Source organism: Falco punctatus (assembly GCF_963210335.1).
Source record: "Falco punctatus genome assembly, chromosome: 5".
Classification (NCBI taxonomy): domain Eukaryota; kingdom Metazoa; phylum Chordata; class Aves; order Falconiformes; family Falconidae; genus Falco; species Falco punctatus.
Genome location: NC_137584.1, coordinates 72630433 through 72648943, shown reverse-complemented (window position 1 = coordinate 72648943; position 18511 = coordinate 72630433). Strand labels below are relative to the sequence as shown.

General features: G+C 39.4%; 1 protein-coding gene across 3 annotated transcripts in view; it reads left to right on the top strand.

The window, feature by feature from the left end:
• The window catches only part of FZD3 (frizzled class receptor 3), a 57196-nt gene that overhangs the window by 29194 nt on the left and 9491 nt on the right, over positions 1 to 18511 (top strand). The window contains exons 4-5 of one of the 3 annotated variants that reach the window (XM_080388050.1): positions 1598 to 1754; positions 2541 to 2615. In XM_080388050.1, coding sequence (XP_080244176.1) covers positions 1598 to 1754; positions 2541 to 2615 — 232 coding nt within the window. Of the gene's footprint in view, positions 1 to 1597; positions 2616 to 3224; positions 11909 to 18511 lie in introns of those variants that run through there. The other 2 variants (XM_080388049.1, XM_080388048.1) reach the window with 2 other exon arrangements.

The following is an 18511-nucleotide window of genomic DNA, read 5'->3' as shown; positions in this document are numbered from 1 at the left end:
GTTGGGGTTTTTTGGTTTGTTTTGGGTTTGGTTTTTTATTTTTTCTTAAATCCCAGGATAAAATTTTAGTATGATCTAGGATGTCTTATGATCTGAAACAGATGTTTTAAATGTATTCCATTACAAGTGCCCTTATTTTCCCTTGCATTTGTGTAACAGCTTGTTTCCTGGGGTGGAAACTGAGTTCAGATTTCTATCACCTGCCCAAAGGACAAGTTGAAAATTTCTGTGGGCAGTTACTATAAACAGCATGTGCATATTCTTAAATGAATAAATATACCCACCTGTTTTTCTTCTTCCTTGTCATTTATGCTGACCTGGTTTTGTCTGCTATACCAAAGTTGAATAGGTGATACTGCTATAAATTTCTCTGAGAGTCGGGCAAAATTGCATACGCTAGATATTAATGGCCCTTTTCTGAAGGGGGAGCTGGCTGGTCTTGATGAGTGTATAAAATCTCAAACCTCTGTTTTCAGAGCATCTAATGCTTGTTGAGCTTGTGTGTAAACAGATGTTTTCAGCTTTACATTACACAAGTAACTTTATATAAGGTATTTGATGATGCTCCAATCTATATGAAACAGAATATCCATGAAATTGAAAACAGTATCTTTATGCTTTGGTGTTTTGGTTTTTTAAAGTGATTTCACAGCTAAAAAAATACAGGAAAAGAAACAGGAAGAAATAGTCTGTGTTACAGTTGGATTAGCGAGAATGAAAACCAAAACTTTTAGCAAAAGAATAAGTCAGAGGATGCTTTTAGGTCCAGATAATCTGCATCGAAGATGGCTATAACTCCATGCACCAAACAGATGCCTGGGCCCTTTAGGTCCTCCCATCTCGTCAGTAAGGCTCAGGTAGTAAAATTTCAAAGCCAGAGCTAAAACTACTGAAACTTTTGCTGGTGCTGTGTTAATGCCATTGTGCCAGAACATGAACTGTGGCAGAGGAACAGCCATACTTAGCTTATGCTGCGCTTGCTGAGGTGATAACATCTAGCAAAACAAGGAACTGGATAGCTAGGCGTGGAATCCCTCCAGTCTCTCCTTCAAAACTGTACTCCAGCAGTCCTTAGCCTCCAGTCAGAGTTTTATTTAATTACAGAAATATCTTCATCATAATTTCAATTTATTGAAGCTAGTAGCAGTGGTAGGTTGGATTTTTGTCTAACCAGTGCACCGTCCTGTCTGATAGCAGCTAGTACAGTTGCTTAGGGAAAAGTTTTAAAATACTGTATAAAATCATGCTTCCCTGGGCACATAGTCTCCATTTACAGTAAGCCTAAGTTTATAGACTTCCTGAGATGGATTTTGTGTCCTAACCTTTATGCTTAAAGCCGCAATGGGGCCCTTGTCCGTCTATTTCTCTGGTTTATTTTTAAACCTACTTTATAGTTTCAACATCCACTGCATTCTGGGACAATGAATTCTAGCGTTTGTTTATACATAGCGCAGTATTTCATGAATTACCTGTTGTTTGGATCGTTCTTTAGTTTTGCTCCAGTTAGTGTGTCTAAAGTCAGACATATAAATAAGGTTACTAGTCTTTGCAAAGTCTCTGTATATTTCTTGTAAATAATTATTTTCTTACTTTTTAGATTCCCAGATTGTGATGAGCCATATCCTCGTCTTGTTGACCTCAATTTAGCTGGGGAGCCCACAGAAGAGGCTCCAATGGCAGTACAGAGGGATTATGGCTTTTGGTGTCCTCGGGAGTTGAAAATAGACCCTGATCTGGGTTACTCTTTCCTGAGGGTACGGGACTGTTCCCCTCCTTGCCCCAATATGTACTTTCGGCGTGAAGAGCTCTCCTTTGCTCGCTACTTCATCGGAGTGATCTCCATCGTCTGCCTTTCTGCTACCTTGTTTACTTTTTTAACTTTTCTGATCGATGTCACAAGATTTCGCTATCCAGAAAGACCGATAATATTTTATGCTGTCTGTTACATGATGGTGTCATTAATTTTCTTCATTGGCTTTCTGCTTGAAGACCGAGTAGCGTGTAACGCATCTAGCCCTGCCCAGTACAAGGCTTCCACAGTGACACAGGGCTCTCACAACAAAGCTTGCACCATGCTATTCATGGTGCTCTATTTCTTTACCATGGCTGGCAGTGTTTGGTGGGTCATTCTGACCATCACATGGTTCTTGGCAGCTGTGCCAAAATGGGGCAGTGAAGCAATCGAGAAGAAAGCGTTGCTCTTCCATGCCAGTGCCTGGGGCATTCCAGGAACTCTAACCATCATCCTCTTAGCAATGAATAAAATTGAAGGTGACAATATTAGCGGCGTATGTTTTGTTGGCCTCTATGATGTGGATGCATTAAGATACTTTGTACTTGCACCTCTCTGCCTGTATGTTGTTGTTGGAGTTTCCCTTCTGCTAGCTGGCATTATCTCCCTCAATCGGGTTCGCATTGAAATCCCATTAGAAAAAGAGAACCAGGACAAACTAGTGAAGTTCATGATCCGGATTGGCGTGTTCAGTGTTTTGTACCTCGTGCCGCTGTTGGTTGTAATTGGCTGCTATTTCTATGAGCAGGCTTATCGAGGTGTGTGGGAGACGACATGGATTCAAGAACGCTGCAGAGAATATCACATCCCGTGTCCCTATCAGGTGAGGAAAACAATATGACATATTCAGGAGTGCAGAAAATGGATAATGGGGGGATGAGTTAAGACTTACTTGTCATCCCTAACTGAAAGAGCTGCTATTTGGACATGGGAAGGTTCTTGCCATACTCTAATTATCTGGATAATGCATTAGGCCTTCTGGAAGACTAGGTATTATCTGGAAATCGGAGGCTTGCATCAGCTGCTTGGTGGCTTTTTATGCAGTTTCTGGGCTGTATGGGACCTATACAGGATATAAAGATGCTATTTTAAACCAGTTTCAGGAACAGGATTTAATGAGTTTATTTTTGGTCATTAGAGATGTGTTACAAGTTTTGCTCTGAAGAAATTTTGGCACTTAAGCTGCATTGTCGTCAGCCTGATTACTGCTTTTTCTAGTTTTTGTTGCTCATCTGTAACAGTTTAGTTGCTTTGATTAGCCTAGAGGTTTTGTGCTTATTTTAGAGCAGCCTATGCATGTGTCAGAAATGTCTGTATAAAATCTTACTTGAAGTGTCTTCTGAAGGAAACCAGAGCTTTACCGCTCATCGGTTTTGTTTTTTTCAAGAAAATTACACTTACCTGCTCAATTTGTTCAATTGAGTTATCACAGGAACAGAAGCCTCTAAGAGGACTAGATTTCAAACTGTCCACTGTTTACTTCAGTGTTACACTGGTGCAAAGGAAGCGTTGTAAGTATTAATTACTTGAAGCCTACTTTCCTTTTTGAACCAAAGTGGCAGATTGGTTTTGGAATGATATTGCTTAGATATTTTCTGCAACTTATTTGGAAGATCTTTATTTCAAGAAGATTGTACAATAAGCATCTATTATATAGCTGCACATGCAGGGGTATAAAAAAGAGTTATTTTGGCTCTAAAGCAGTTAAAACACCAGCTGGATCATCAAAGCTCACATTTTAATGCCATAAAATATCGCTTAAAGGTTTGGCTTAGTCTATATAGCTTGATAATAATCTTTTTATTACCTTTTAACCCTTTTATTGTTTTCTCTGTTAGATTTTATTAGGGTGTGACTCTTCCCTCCCATCCAATGTGTGAGCATTTTTATGGCAGGAAATATCTGTCAGTGGGTGTGTTCAGTTTATTTGCCTGATTGAGTCTTCATTGCTGCAGGTTTTAATATGTTAAATGGACTGGTGCTTAAAAAGAGAGAAAAAGAGGGACACGTGGTTTTCTCTGTTAATTTCAAATACCCATCATATGCCAATCTAAAACTTGTGTAAGAGTCTATAAAATCAAAAGGATCCTGCTTTCTCATAAGTTAAACAAAAAACTTTTAAACCTTGAAACTTCTGTCTGAGGGCTAAAATCCTGGCTAGTGGAGTAATGAAAGCATGTAGTAAAATGCTACTCAAATCTCTAGAAAACCGTTAACATAATGGCTCAGCGGGAGTCAAAAGAACAATAATGGTTTCATTCACATCAAATTGGGTTGAAGGACCCGGAGACCCTGGGGAGTATTAGAAGGGTTTTTCTTCTAGCCCATCCAATTTTTTTCTTAAACTAAACATGCTTCCCTAATTAAACTATCCAGACTTACAATTGAAACAGTCTTCCAAAGCTGTGGGGAAAAATAATTTTATCCTTAGGTTGTACTAAAATATAGTATCAAATCAGGGGAAAATTTAAGGCTTTGTGGAGAGTATTGCTCACTTGCAAAATACGACCATATTATTTTCTGAGCCTTGATTTTACTTAACTTAGAGTATTTGAATATCAGTTTCTGAGATGAGACTATCCTAAATTGAGAGTTGTAGTTGATTACACAGTGGTTTATGTGCAAAACATACGCAGGATTGTGGTAGTTGGGATTTGATACTTGCACAGGCACACTTTTTTCAACACCAGCAAATCTGAGGTTAAAAATTCATTAGTCCATTCAACCGTTACATCATCTTTGCCATCAGAGGATGATGGCACAGTAACTCATTCTGGAAAACTGCTAATGGGGGAGTTCAACTATGCAGCTGCTACAGGCATGCCTCCCTCCTGTGTGACTGCTTCATGCAGGAGATACTGCAGGGTTAATAATTTACTGCAGATTGCCCTGGCTGCTGCTAAACCAAAGAGGGCCTTGGCAGCTGGTGTTCAAATGAAAAATAGACATCATGTTGCATTGACTACCTAAAGGGCTAAATACTCCCAAAATGGAGGAGGCAACAAAATACCTTTATGCTTCAATCTTGATTTCTGGCTACCTGCGTGTTTCCTGGGTTAACCTGGCAACATATTAGTATGGAGGGAGGCATCTGTTGCTTTCCTTGTGAAATAAAAACTTTTTTTTTTTTTCCCCATAAAGACAGGAAATCAATATCCTAGTATTTCCTCTCTTTGAGGAATAAGCACAGGGCAAAAAAGACCTCATTTTACCTTGCCTTCAGCATCCTCGGCACTCCACGTTACTGGGAGAGGCTGGGAAAGAGGGGAAGCGTTTGTACAAACTGGCAGCAGCTCTCTCCCCACGAGCCCATCCTGGACCTCAGTTTTCTGTAGCATCAGGGGCTGCTGCAGGTCAGGCAGTAGCTTTAGTATGTTGCCTGGGCAGCAACGGCAGGTAAAATGCTAGGCAGCAGTCGTCCCTCTCATACCATGACTGTAAGGGCTCAGATGAGTTCCAAGATGAGCCCTCAAAAGTTGAGTGGAGTGAATAGTGTCTCCTTGAGTCTTCCTTTAGTAAGGAAGAAGCTACTATGTTGAGAGATGGGCTTTATTTACAGTATATACAATATATCTAACGTGATTCAGAAATGTAGTTGCACTTTCCCCACTATAAGGGAAATGCATTGTTTTCATGGATGTCAACTTAAACAGGCAACTTGGGGAGTTGCATTTTGTATCAACTTGGACAAATATCTTAATTCAGTTAAAAATATCAAGGTTGCTATATTACAGCACCCTTCTTTCAATATGAATAATGGCAAGATGACTAAGGTGTTAACCACAAGTAATTATTTTTATTGTTTCTGATGCTAGAGCTATTTGCAGTGACTGCAATGATGTAATCTTTCCAGTCAGTATTACGTCCCTGTGAAATACCTGCTCACAGTGGCCTAAAAATGTCGTAACCCACCCCCTCCATTTTCACTGAGGTCAGAATATTTTTCTTTTCCTGGAGGGGGGAGTACTGCCTTTGTAATCTACTTTCAGCACAGCAATATTCAAGTGGGGAGCTGAATTTTATGTTGGTATTCCACTTCTCGCTCATTGCCTTAAAAAATTAATTCATGCTTGATCTTAAAAAATGGATTAATGTTTTTGGTCAAGAGGAGTTCATGCAGTAGGAAGTGAAATTTAATTTTCACTGGCTGTAGAACCTGGTACTCCCATCATAAACATAGCATTTTAACTGGGCTGTGTGCATTACATGTTCTTCAGGTCAGACTTTTATCTCATATATAGTCCTTTTTATGAGAGTATAGCACAATTTTATGTGAAGGTAAAATAGAGAAATGAAGGGAAAGAAGCAGGGAAGTATGATACAATCCAGTCATAAATTTGTCACATCTAGTCATCTCTTTTGCTACAGTTGAAAATACATGTTTTGCTGCTCCTTCTTCTGCTTCTGTTTGTAACAGTGGTGTTTCTACCAATATCATGTGATTGTTCAGAAGGAAGAGCCTTGCAACAGAGTTGGATTTTTGTAAAGTTGGGCTCAGGGAGGGACATTTGGGAAAATAAATTTCTGCATGTTCCTATTGCTTTTCAGCATGGCTATCATCTCCATCATCTGTCTAATAATTTTACTGCTCATAACAAGTTCTTGATATGGGCTTGGCTCTTTAGTCTGCAGTCCTGACCCAATGGTGAGCTTTCAAAGCTTGTCTCTTTCCTCTCTTGCTTTGCAATTTCTACCTTGTATGTTGATGGAGCATGTCATGCTATAGGAACTAATTCAGATAAGTGGTGGACTGGGATAGAATTTTGGCTGGTCACTTTACAGAAGCACAGAATCGCTCAGGTTGAAGGGACCTCTGGAAATCATCTTGCTCAACCCCACTGCTCAAGCCGGGTCAGCCCAGGACTGGATCCAGTCAGGTTTTGAATTCCTGTTGCCTTAAAAGCTGTGAGTTTCTTTCTATCAGGTGCCTAAGCTCAGATACATCTGATGTTGGGTAAAAAGTGGGGGAAAGGGGAAGAAACCCCCATTTGTAGTGCACTTAGCTGCTGTTACATATTCTTCTCCTCCAGGCACCACAGTGTTTTTGTTCTTTACAAGGAGAGCATCAGAGTTTTGTTCTTGGAAATTGCAAAGACAGACAAATTGGGACACAGTTACCTGCCCCAGTCTGTGAAAGTATCTCTCAAAACTGGGATGAATTTGGCTGCAAAGTGAAATAGTTACTCAGCAAAGTCAGTCTCCAAAGGTGGTTGTAATGTATGTTTTTCTTATGAAAAGTAGGAGTTCAAAACAGTGAATACAGTTTTTCTAGCCCAGAGAAAAGGGAAGGGCTGCATCAAACCAGAAACATTCCAAGTTGGAAGAAAGTGGTAATTGTCATCTTCCCAAGGTAAGGAAATGTGTCTGCTTTCTTGAGATGGCAGAGTATGATGTCAAAAGCTTTTACCTCTTTTTTTTTTTTTTTTTAAGTCCCATAATGGCAGATTTCCTGCAAAGTAAAGAAGGTCCTGAGTTAAGATTCATTTCTTTTAAATCCAAATGTAAATAGAGTCTCCATAGTTCTCACCAGTGCTTCAGGGCTAGGCTAGGCACTGTGCTGATGGGAGAGACATCTAATTTAGATGTTAAGGAGGAAAGAAAAGAAAAATAAACTATTTCAAAGACATTTGCTACCCTAGTGGGAGTCCTTGAGAGATGAAACTAAGCAGTATGAATTATCTTTGCTTGTGATCTGATATTCATAATTGCTTCACTGGATTAAAAGACCATAGTGCTATCTTGCTAAGAGTGAAGGTGGTGCTCCCTGCTTTTCTTTTCGATATTATTCAGAGGAATGGAAGCAGATGTGGATAGCACAATTGATCTACTGTTGATGGGGAAAACCTGGATAGCAGGGTGAGTTTAGAACAAATTGTAGACTCTAATTTTGTATTGGAAACTCTCTTTTATTTTTCATTAGGAACTCAGTTTTGTGCTGTATGCTGAATATCCGTCCAGTCTTGTTCAGTCATTATTGTCATGTACTCCAGGTAGATCCCTAAGCCCAGAACCAGGAGTAAAAATAGTGATGAATACGTTTAAACATGGAAGGCTTTAAAATGTGTAGATCCAGTTATGGAGTCTGTTTACAACCTACTTACCCAACGTATGGCACTGTGCCTGTGCAGTGTCGTCTTCACTATATCGTCTGTTTTTCAGCTTTGGGCTTGGCCTCGTATAAACCAGTAGAATTTGAGAGATAAAATAACAAACATCTATCAGAGCGAAAACAATGTGAAAATGAAGAACAGCTACTGAGAGCAGCTTTCCTTTATTTAATTTCAGATGTCTTTACCTAAGCCAGGTGTCCTTGCCTCCTTTTATAGCTGAAGCTGAGAAAAGAGCATTTTTATAGTGATTAATTGGACAGTCAAATGAATTGTATCCTGACTTTATTGTCGGTTTGAAGAGGTAACACCTGCTGTCATTGGATGATTCTATGTTAGTGGTTTTGCTACAAAATTATGGGGATATTTTTGGGGGGAAGGGGTAAGAGAGGTTGGAGGATTTTTGCAATCTGTCCCCTTCAAAAATCAGAATATGCCTCAACACCTTTTAAACACACTTTCTAGATCCTGACCAGTCTTGGCTTGAATAGCAGCCATTCCAGAAAGAAAACTGGATAGCATGGGTTTTGCTCATTTTTGAAGAAAGGACATAAGTAAGCACCTAAGGCCACAGTACTTGGAAGGACAGAGGCTTGCATTTGGGAATCCCATGGACGGATAATTTTTGTTTTGCTAGGCATCATATAAACATGCTTCAATGACTGACAGAGAAGACTACTTTTGCAAGAACAGTGAACACAACACAACTATTTTTGCAAATGTAATTTTAACCAATTGAGTTCTTGAAGCAGTTACTACACTTATGTCTTTAAATCTTTTCTATTTTCCTTCTGATCTTTCCTTTAAAAAAAATCAAAACTGCCTTGGCATTTTTAAGGACTTTAATAATTAAGGTCGATGCTGTAAGTTGGTGTAATACTGAATATCATTTCTATCAACATAGAAAATAGGAAGTCAGTTGAGCCAATTTTTTTTCCTCTTCACTCTACCTATTTCGCTCCAAGATGAGGCCCCGGTCTTGCTGTGTAATAATGTCAAATGGGTTTTTACTGAAGATGAGAGTTCTCACCCACTCACTTCTGTTCATTGCTGGTGTCGGATAAAGAAGAGAGGATTAATTGTGGTTGCCTAAGATACCAAAAGCATAAATGGAAAGAATGTTTTGTTACGGTACCTCTTGTCTGTCAATGGCAGTTATATGTATCTAGTACAGGCACAAAGGAAAACAAAGTACAAGCTTGCTAATATATTTCTGTTAATATAGAAATTATACCACATTACAGATTATTTTAACGCATTATTTAACAGCTCAGATTGGAGAAATGGATTTTAATATTAGGATTAATCTCTGTCACCTGCTGATAATTTTGGCTCAAGAATTTGTCAGTTTTCATGTTTCTCATTTTCACAAAGGTACTTTTTGATCCTATCACAGTTAATTTTGTACTGGAACTTTTCAACATAATTTTAGATGTCTCAAAATTAACACTGTTGTGATAAAAATCTCTTCATTTCAAACTGATTTGGATCACTAACAACTATAAACTGCTTTGTTTGTTTTGCATCCTTTTTAGAGGTTGCCCACGTATTGGGTGGGGGTAACATTGTTGAGTGTGTTTCATTCCCACTTGGCACAGCTTTGTCCTTCATTTATTTTATGCCTGGTGCACTGAACAAACACGGCAGGAACGTTGCTGAAAGCAGAAACTACGCGTAGCCTTCTTGCAGAACCGTTTCAGCACAGAACAGGTGCCAACTGAAAAGCAACTATGGTGATACAGTCACGGTAGGCTGAGAGCCAAGAGTATGAGAGTGTCTAGTCATCTGCTCTGCTCTTCACTCTGCTGAGTATTATATCTCCTAGCGCCTACTTTTAACTGAAATCGGGCAGAAGCAAAAAAGACACTGAGACAAACTGCTGTAAGTTCCGGCTTAGGTTTTGCAGCTCTGTCTCTTCATTTCTCCCCCACCCACTCCCCACAAAAGAGAAGAAAAACAAAGGAAAAAGCCTTACTTCATAAACTGTATTTGTGTTCAGGTTTTATAGTGCTTCCCCCCACCCCCCAGATTCTTAATAGACATTTGAATTTACTGTAGAGATTTTTAAATTAGGTGATGGCAAAGTTGATTCACACGCACTTAAGAAATGCTCTTGTAGCAGACAGTCTTTTCCCATGGCTGCATTATGGGTGAAGTGTAGCCCCTGTTGACACAGGCTTTATTTTCATGCACAAATGCTTTAGAACAATTGCACATGCGGCCCAAAGAGAAGAAAAGACGGGGCTTGCAAACATCTTGCCAAAAACAGTGGCAAGAAGTAATTGTTGAGATACAGAGTCTCTGTTTGTGGGGTGCTGATCAAGTCAGGATGGAGTCTTCCCGCTTTTATTGGCTGCAATATATGGCATTTTCCAGTTTTTGCCATTTTCTCCACTAATCAGGGGGGTGCCACTGTCCTTTTAAATATAAAATAACTCAGCTGGTTTACCATCTGTGTTACAGTGGGTCTTCAGAAACACGCGGGGGAGTGCACTAAGCTGGATACAGAAAAGAGGCTTTGTTAAGAAATGTCTTAGCGCCCTTTTTGTGTGGCACAGGCATAAAGAGAATATATTTAGAGATGTCTATAAATCTAGATTTCTCCTCCCACCTCTTTTTCATTAGTTATTGTTTAGAATTCCTCTCAGAAGAGGTAATAGATTTGCTTAAATCTGCCCTAACGAATTACTTCTTTTTGAATTTAATTATTCTGTCAAAAAAAAAAAAAAAAAAAAAAGTGGTTGAGATAAAACCATATTTTCCGTGTTGTTGTTTACTCGGAAGAAACTGAGCAAATCTGAATTATGAGTTAGGCTTCTTTCAGAAATAAAAATAACATCAGCTCAGAACAACAACATTAATCACAGTATTACACTGCTTCCTAACAGTGATTCCATTAATTTTGCTTGGTTTAGATGTTTAGGAAAAAGAATATATTAATGGGAAATTTCTCAGAATTCTTTGTTTCATCATTAGTAATATCAGTCCTGTCTCCTCCTTGCACATCCAGGACTTTGATAAATCCAACACAGGATGCAACATACTCTCTTATCTCACATTGGCATGTATGCAATTTCCAGTCAATTAACATATTGAGTGAAAGCAATCATTTCATTCACATGACTCATTTCTGGCTGGGTGTTTTTTTATTGGATTGACTGAGCTAGAGCCAGAGGGAAATGGTGATTTCTCAACCTTTATCTTCAGACAGGCTGATTTGTACTTGTATCCAAATATGACTCCTCAAGGTCATCTTTTTCTTTTTTTCCTTTCTTTTTATCCAGTATTTTGCTGAGGGTAACTTGCAGAGGAGGTCAGATCCTGCTATTTTTGAGTTCTCAGTTTCATTCCATTCTCTTTTTAATAAGCATACCTTATATGTGGAACAGCCTTTAATTCCGATTATTAAGGAAGCTCGCTTTTCCCACTGACTCTTTTAATTGCTATTAAAATGGCAATAAAAAAACTCAGGAGGTTTGATTTCTCTGGTTTTGAAGCATCAGTCACTTTTAACTGTCAGAATTGAATGTTAGCAAATCAGTCACCTAAAAAAAGGTTTATCTTTTCATTTTAATACATTAAAGGAAATTGCCTATAATCTGCATTTGAAAATTCTGAATAGCAGTGCATTCATTAATGATTATGACTTTTTCACTGGGTTTCAGGGTTGCTTTGAGATGTTGAGTAGTCATGTCAAAATAGCTGTAGACCAAATTGCAAAAAGAAAATCTTTAATGGGGTGTTAGCTGTAGATCTCTGCCAAATTCTTAGCAAATGCTGAACCTCGATGTTTGTAAGCCTGGATATTCTGCATCTGAGTGAATTTCAGTGAGATGGCTTTTGTTGTGCTGTGTAGCATTCCTTGACTATTGAGTGACTTGTCCTGTCAGCATGGAAACACAAGGTACAATAAATTTCAGAGATACTGCACTTCTGTGCGTTTATTCCTAGTGATTTCAGAGGATCGTTACTATTTTCAACAAAATTTTAAAACTTGAGTCCTAGAAGGGTACTTTGGTCTCAGACTAAGCAGCTCTGACAGTTAAACTGCTGACAATAGCTTTGTTTCTGAAAGCTTCAGCTTTTCAGGGAATTGTGATTGCAGTCATCATATCTATAATGCCCCTGGGCATAACATGAGCAACCAGCTCCCACTGTGAGTGTTCCAAGAGGTTTGCTTGGTGGTGTAACATAAAGCAGTTCAGCATACTGCCTGTAAATACACACATAGAGAAAGATGTTTACTCTCTCCATTAAAACAATTTGTTTCTAAACCTGAAATCACTACTACTAAGTAAAGACTATACTTAAAATAATAGACCTACTCTAATGATGGAATATGTGATATATGAACTAAGTTCACCTGTAAGACTGGTCCAGATCTCTCAGACATGTTCTGCGTATGCCTTGATCTTGGTAAACATCTGCTTAGCTTAGACATGGCTGGGCTATATAGCATGAAAGTGTACAAATATTTGCACGTTTCAAGTTTGATTTTTCTTTTACATTATTTGTATGAACAAACAATTCTCCCCAGCAGAATCCTGCTGTTAGTTCTTTTTTCTTAACAGAAGATTATTTTATTTCCTAGAAAAGTAAATGCAGACAAAGAACGCAGTATCTCTTCCCAACATGTGTGAAGGTTTGCTTTCCACATGAGCTGAGCCCACTCAAGAATCAGGTGCAGCTTCAAAATTGAACTGCAGAACATAAATATACTTGTTGATATATATAAATAAGAATCTTTTTATACACAAAAGGCTGTATTTGAGTCATATAAAGAGCTGGGTTATTCACTTGTTTTCCATTAACAGTTTATATTCCTAGTAATACAGATGTATTTTTACATGTGTTTTGTTTATGTGTTTGTTCTTTTTAATGGAGTTTCTGAAGTCATTATATATAATTTTAATGCTGAATTATGTTAAAATATCAGTTACACTCAAAAAACCCAAGATCACTGCCTTCTCATTTTTATCATGAAAGAGTGAAAGCATGAACACTTATAAGCATATCATATACTGATAAATATCAAAACTGATGAGCTGCATCATCTTCCAGGGTGTAGAACACTCACAGATCAGAGTTAAGCTTAGACCAGACTATGTTACTCCTCGTGTTTGAAGTTTGGGACTTGTCTTTCTAGAAATGTATTATTGTGTGGGTTTAACAGCTCGACTTCAATATATGAAAATACTTTCCTCTCTAGTCCTGAAGCAGTTCTTTCAGCAAGAACTAGGATGAGTTTTAAGTAGAAATGGGGCATTAATAATTCTTGTTATTATGTTTGAGTGTATTATACTCTTGTATTTACTTGAGAACAGCTGAGGGTGGAAGGGGCCTATGGAGACTGTCTAGTCAAGCCCCTGCTCAAAGCAGGGTCACCTAAAGCAAATGGCTTATAGCTGTGTCCAGCTGAATTTTTAGTATCTCCATGGGCAGAGACTCCACAACCTCTCTTGGCAACCTGTTCCAATCTGATTGAACACCTTTCAATCACCTTTATACTATTACAGTATTCAGTGTTACATTGAAAAATTTTCCCAGTTGATGTAATACCCCCAACGCCAAATTATTTTTCAAAGATTCAGTTGAACTGAAGTTTTTTAAAATCAGATGATGTAAATGATCATTAATATTCCATTCACACTATAACTTGAAAAAGAAAGCCTTTAGACTAATGAACATGGTGTTTCTGTCTGTGGTGAATAAAAAGTGTTTTATAAATACTATGTTTGCTAAAATAGCTATTTGTTTCTTTTCCCTGGAGTTCTGTACTTATGCCTTAAGCTATGGTTTGGCTGCTATTTGCATCTTTACAAAATTACACTGATCTATTTCTTTTGACTTCATCTCCAGCAATTTCACAGCGTGGTAATTACTCATTCTGAACCATTTTTGGAACAAATACAAACTGATGTGCAACTAGGTTTTGCTGGATGGCAGTATTTCTTCACCAAAAGGGTGTCCAGCACTGGCACAGGCTGCCCAGGGAGGTGGGGGAGTCACCATCCCAGGAGGGATTTAAAAGACGTGTAGATGCGGTGCTTAGGCCATGGTTAGTGGTGGGCTTGGCAGTGCTGGGTTAACTGACGATCTTAAAGGTCTTTTCCAACCTAAATGAATCTGTGATTCTGTGTGATTGACTGCATTGTGTTGGATCAAAAAACACTGTAAGAAAAAACAAAAAGTAATGAAAGGTGCCAGGAACACGGTTCTGTTAGAGCTTGTCTTTGGAGGAGGAGGAGGGTATAAGAGCGTGCATAGCCTTGCAAAAGGAGAAAAAGAAGGGATGCAGTTGCAGTTTTAGGAATCCATAAAGGACTTTTAAGAACACATTAAAGTCAAGTGGCAGTGCTGGCAGAATGATAACATTGTCATGAATAAACTTCAGTTGAAAATTAGAGTATTATATGGTGAATTGAGTGGGGTGGCTCATGATTTCAGGATAAAGCTGGATAACTGAATGGGTTTGTGTGCCATTGTTGGCTGCAGCAGTGGCAGACTTGACTTGACCAAGGATGCTTCTTGTGTTCTTAATGCCAAGTGTCTTCATTCAAGTAGTGAAAGTTTATGAATGGGGATATATTCCAAGCCTGGGCTGTAGTAAGCTTGCTAAATTTTGTGTTGTAAGAATTGAATAAATTCAAGAAAGAACATTTACTGCCAAAATAGATGTCAAAGCTGCAAAGGTTTTAGTCCAAGTACATTTTTAGCAGTGGGGTTGACAGAAATCAGATTTTTCTGATATATTAGGGCGGGTTTGTTTTCCTGACTTATTGATTCCCAAGGAAGTGCTTATATCTGAAGAAAAAAAATGGCAACAGGGAGCTTCCAACATCTCTGGCCATGGGACAAATCTGCCAAATGCAACCTACTGCAGTGAACCCTCAGTATCCCTAATTTGACAGATTTGCCAGTAATTCAGGTAGACATCTCTAATCTTGTCTTAATCTCTGTGAAAGTTAGGTATATCAAGCAGCGTGTTGCAGGTTGCAGTAAAGAAGCATTTGCTGATACAACTTAGTTTCAGCTGTAAGTTTATTGACTCATGTTAGCCCATGCCAACTGCACTCCCTGTTTGCACAGAGAATACTGCAGGAATGCCATCTGGTTCCTCAATGGGGGTAAGAACAACTGCATGACATATTATTTTGGTGAGCAGTGGGATTTAAGTAAGAGAAATCATAGCCGGTCAGGTTTGTTTCATCATTTGTGTAAGACACCTTTGGGTGAGTCATGCCTTGACTTGAGGTGATACTTTGTCATTTTAATTCCTGCATTAGTAACAGGTCTGTAAAAGGAAAAAAGAGTATATGGGTCCTTGGACCTGTTACATCAAATAGCTACAGCTCACCCAAAAGGGGCTATTTAGGAGAGGGGCTGAAATGGTCCAAAGTGAGGAATATGTTCAAGAATTGTTATATGATTCTTTTATTCCAGCGACAAGAGGAAAGATAAGCTGTGCTGGGCAAAACAACTGTGTGGCAGGTGGAAACTGGTTTGGGTTTTTTCTCTCTGCAGAGGAAACAACACTTCAGCTTGTTACATGTCCACAGGGAAAGGAAAGAGCCTCTCATGGGTGGTACACTCAAGTAGACTTGCTTTTCCCATGCTTAATGCCCGGCATTAGTGCTGGGAGACTTGTTGACACCAGTTCCTCATACTGATAAATCAGAAGGCAGGTGTTTGGGCAATCTCTCTAATTACAAACCATGGCCAGCACTTAAAAAATTAGTTGCTGTGATTGAATGCTGTCTTCCGCTTCAAGATAAAGCCACAAACCACCCAACATCCTGATAGCTTCATTGAGGTTCAGCTTTCCCTTGATAAACAGGGTGTTCCCCCAGAAGTAGTCTCCTGAAGCTGCAGAATAACCTGGCCAGAGATTGTTGTGAGATACCTGTAAGATGATGACTGAAGCTGTGTAGTTTTCTGCGTTCCCATCCCATGAACAGTTAGCATCAGAGTTTTGGATGATTGCTGGTTACTGACACTGTGACTAACTGCAGGGCCTGAAGGGCAAAAGCATTGGAGGTGAGTTATTAGACTCTAGTCATGAGTCAGGACCTTTTTAGTTGTCCTCTGGGATCCCTTTTCAAGAAGAAGATAGATGAGGAAACCCCTGCAGCGTTACCTTGTGAGAGGCCACTCTCTGCTGCGTTGTTCTTTATTCAAGCTATTTTTCCAGCAGATGATTACACTCCAGTGTGTTCCCCAGGCACAACGCGGGCAAGGGATGACTTCCGGTGAAAACCAGTGCCGTTCTTCTATGAACGGAATGATTTCTTTCCCATATATTGCTTTCCCATAACATGCCAGAGAAAGTAAAGAGAAATTCTTCCAAAATATATTTCATTGCATTTTAAACGTTCTACAGAGGCAGGTTATGTAATGTATTTTTTAGGTACTTACATGAACTAAATTCTTGGGGGGGAAAAAGCGTGTGGCAGATCATTTGGCATGGTGAGATATATCTGCCGTGCCTGAACTAACACTTAACTCTGTAGTGAGTAAATTTCCTCCAGAATAGCCTCTATCCCATTAAGGTGGTAATTTTATAAGCTTTTATTACAATGTCTTATTTATTTATTTTTAGCTTGGGTTAGGTTTCAAAGCTATCCGTTACTGGCCCAAGTCTTGCATAGGCTGATCACTTTGCTTTAATTTCCACTCAGGGTATATAGCTACTCGGTAGTTCAGTAAGTCTGGAGAATGGTTAGTAATGCTTTTTCGTAATTGTTCTGACTATTTAGTTGTTTTAATGTGAGCCAATGGGCAAAGTTAATGCATGGTGCTTTCATGTTCCTGTGGCTGAGGAGAGTGTGACTGAAAGCATGAAACAAAGAGCATCCATGTTCCTGGGTGAGAAAATCCGGGGGTCTGAACAGCCATATTTACTCTGCTCGTAACAGTCTGGGTATCTCCTGAGCCACGTGGCTTTTGGTGTTTAGAGCCAGAAAAGTTTCCTTTTGTTTCTTTGGGATGCAGAGAAGTCTCCTGATCCTGTTGAGACTGTTTCACACAGACTTGAGCTATTCTGAAGCTCCTGCAGCATGTGTTGGCTTTGTCATTAGGTGTGAAGTGCAGGCTAAATCAGGCTAGCCATTACCTTTTTTCCAGGTGCTTGTAGTTTCTCAATTCTTCAGTTTGTGCAGCCTGGTAGCTAGAATGGTTGCATGGATTTGCTTGTTGGATAAGAGTAAAACAAGCAAGTTGCAGGATTTTAATAACCTGGAAAAATAATTTTATTTTACAATGCTACATTTTACTGGGAAATGAGCAGTATGAGTATAATATTCTAAGTCTCAAAGCAATGACAGTGATGGAAATAGTTATGAAACTGAGACTGTTGGATCAGATTCCCTCTGGTCTTTTCCCCACTTCTCCCATTTTCAACAAAAGGATGGGTTAATTTGAATTTCATTGCTTTTTATCCTTAGGGAAATATCAAATGACCAGCATTATTGTGGAACCGTGCCCCAAAGGAGGGGGACAGGTGTTGTGTTTGTGCTTTCACTTCACATTCGCAGCAAGCTCATTAATTTGCCATTTCATATGTTTTAGTGGGAAGAGGCCACTGTCTGTGTCACTGAAAAGCAACTGTGATTGATCGTTCAGGGGCAGAAGGGGAAAATATTCAGAAATTAGTTATATAAGCATCTTAAATTAACAGTGTGCCTGCAAAGAAGCATTGTTTTTCCCTGGAGGAATGCTGAAATTGATGTTTTTAACCTCCTTTCTGAACACCTGCCACTGTGTGTTTCAGTAAGGAAACAATACATTCAAACTAAAGTCTTTGTATTCACTAAGGAAAGTACATTTCTGTTTGATCTGTACCAACCCAGCTGCTACGCCACCCCAGCAGATGGGAGGAAAAAATGGGTTAGAGAAATCTCGCTATCACATATGCAATCTTTGTATCTGACAGAACTTGTTTGTTGGTCTTCACTACGTGAAACATTGGTGCCTGTGCAGCTCGCGAGACGTGTCTGAACAGAGTAGAGTGGAGTGTAGAGCACACAACCCAAGCTCCTGCATCTACATCTCGCTGCCTACTTTTTCTTGTTAGCTGAACACCTCTGAAGGCCTAGAACTGCATGGCGAGACAGCTTCAGTTCAGGGACTTAGATCTGTGCAGTCTGGTGTTTGCCCAGGTGTCTGCATGAAGCCTGTCAAGGCTTTCCAATCATGTCTTCATAGGGGGCTGCTTTTGCGGCAGGTCCAACACGATGCACAATGAACATCATGTTCAATAGCTGTCGCTCAAGAAGGATGCTAACTGATTCGTGCCAGCTTTGCTAAATTGCCAAGTTCTCATGTTGCTAGAGTGCACGAGCCCCTCTTGCATCTCGAGGAAAGCAATCTGGTATGAAGGAAAATGGAGAATCACCACCAGTATTGTCTTTCCTCTAGGAGAGGTTCTCATCTTGAAGGACATCACCACTGGCTGCCTTCTGGTCTCTGCTTCCCTGACACTGTCTGCCCTTACAGAAAGTCAGTTCCTGACGTTCAGAGCAGACCAGCATGCTTGTAAGACAGGCTTTTATCTAAAAAAAAAGGTATTATCATAGTTTTTAAGGCCCAGAGGAGATCTGTCGTGTCTCTAGAT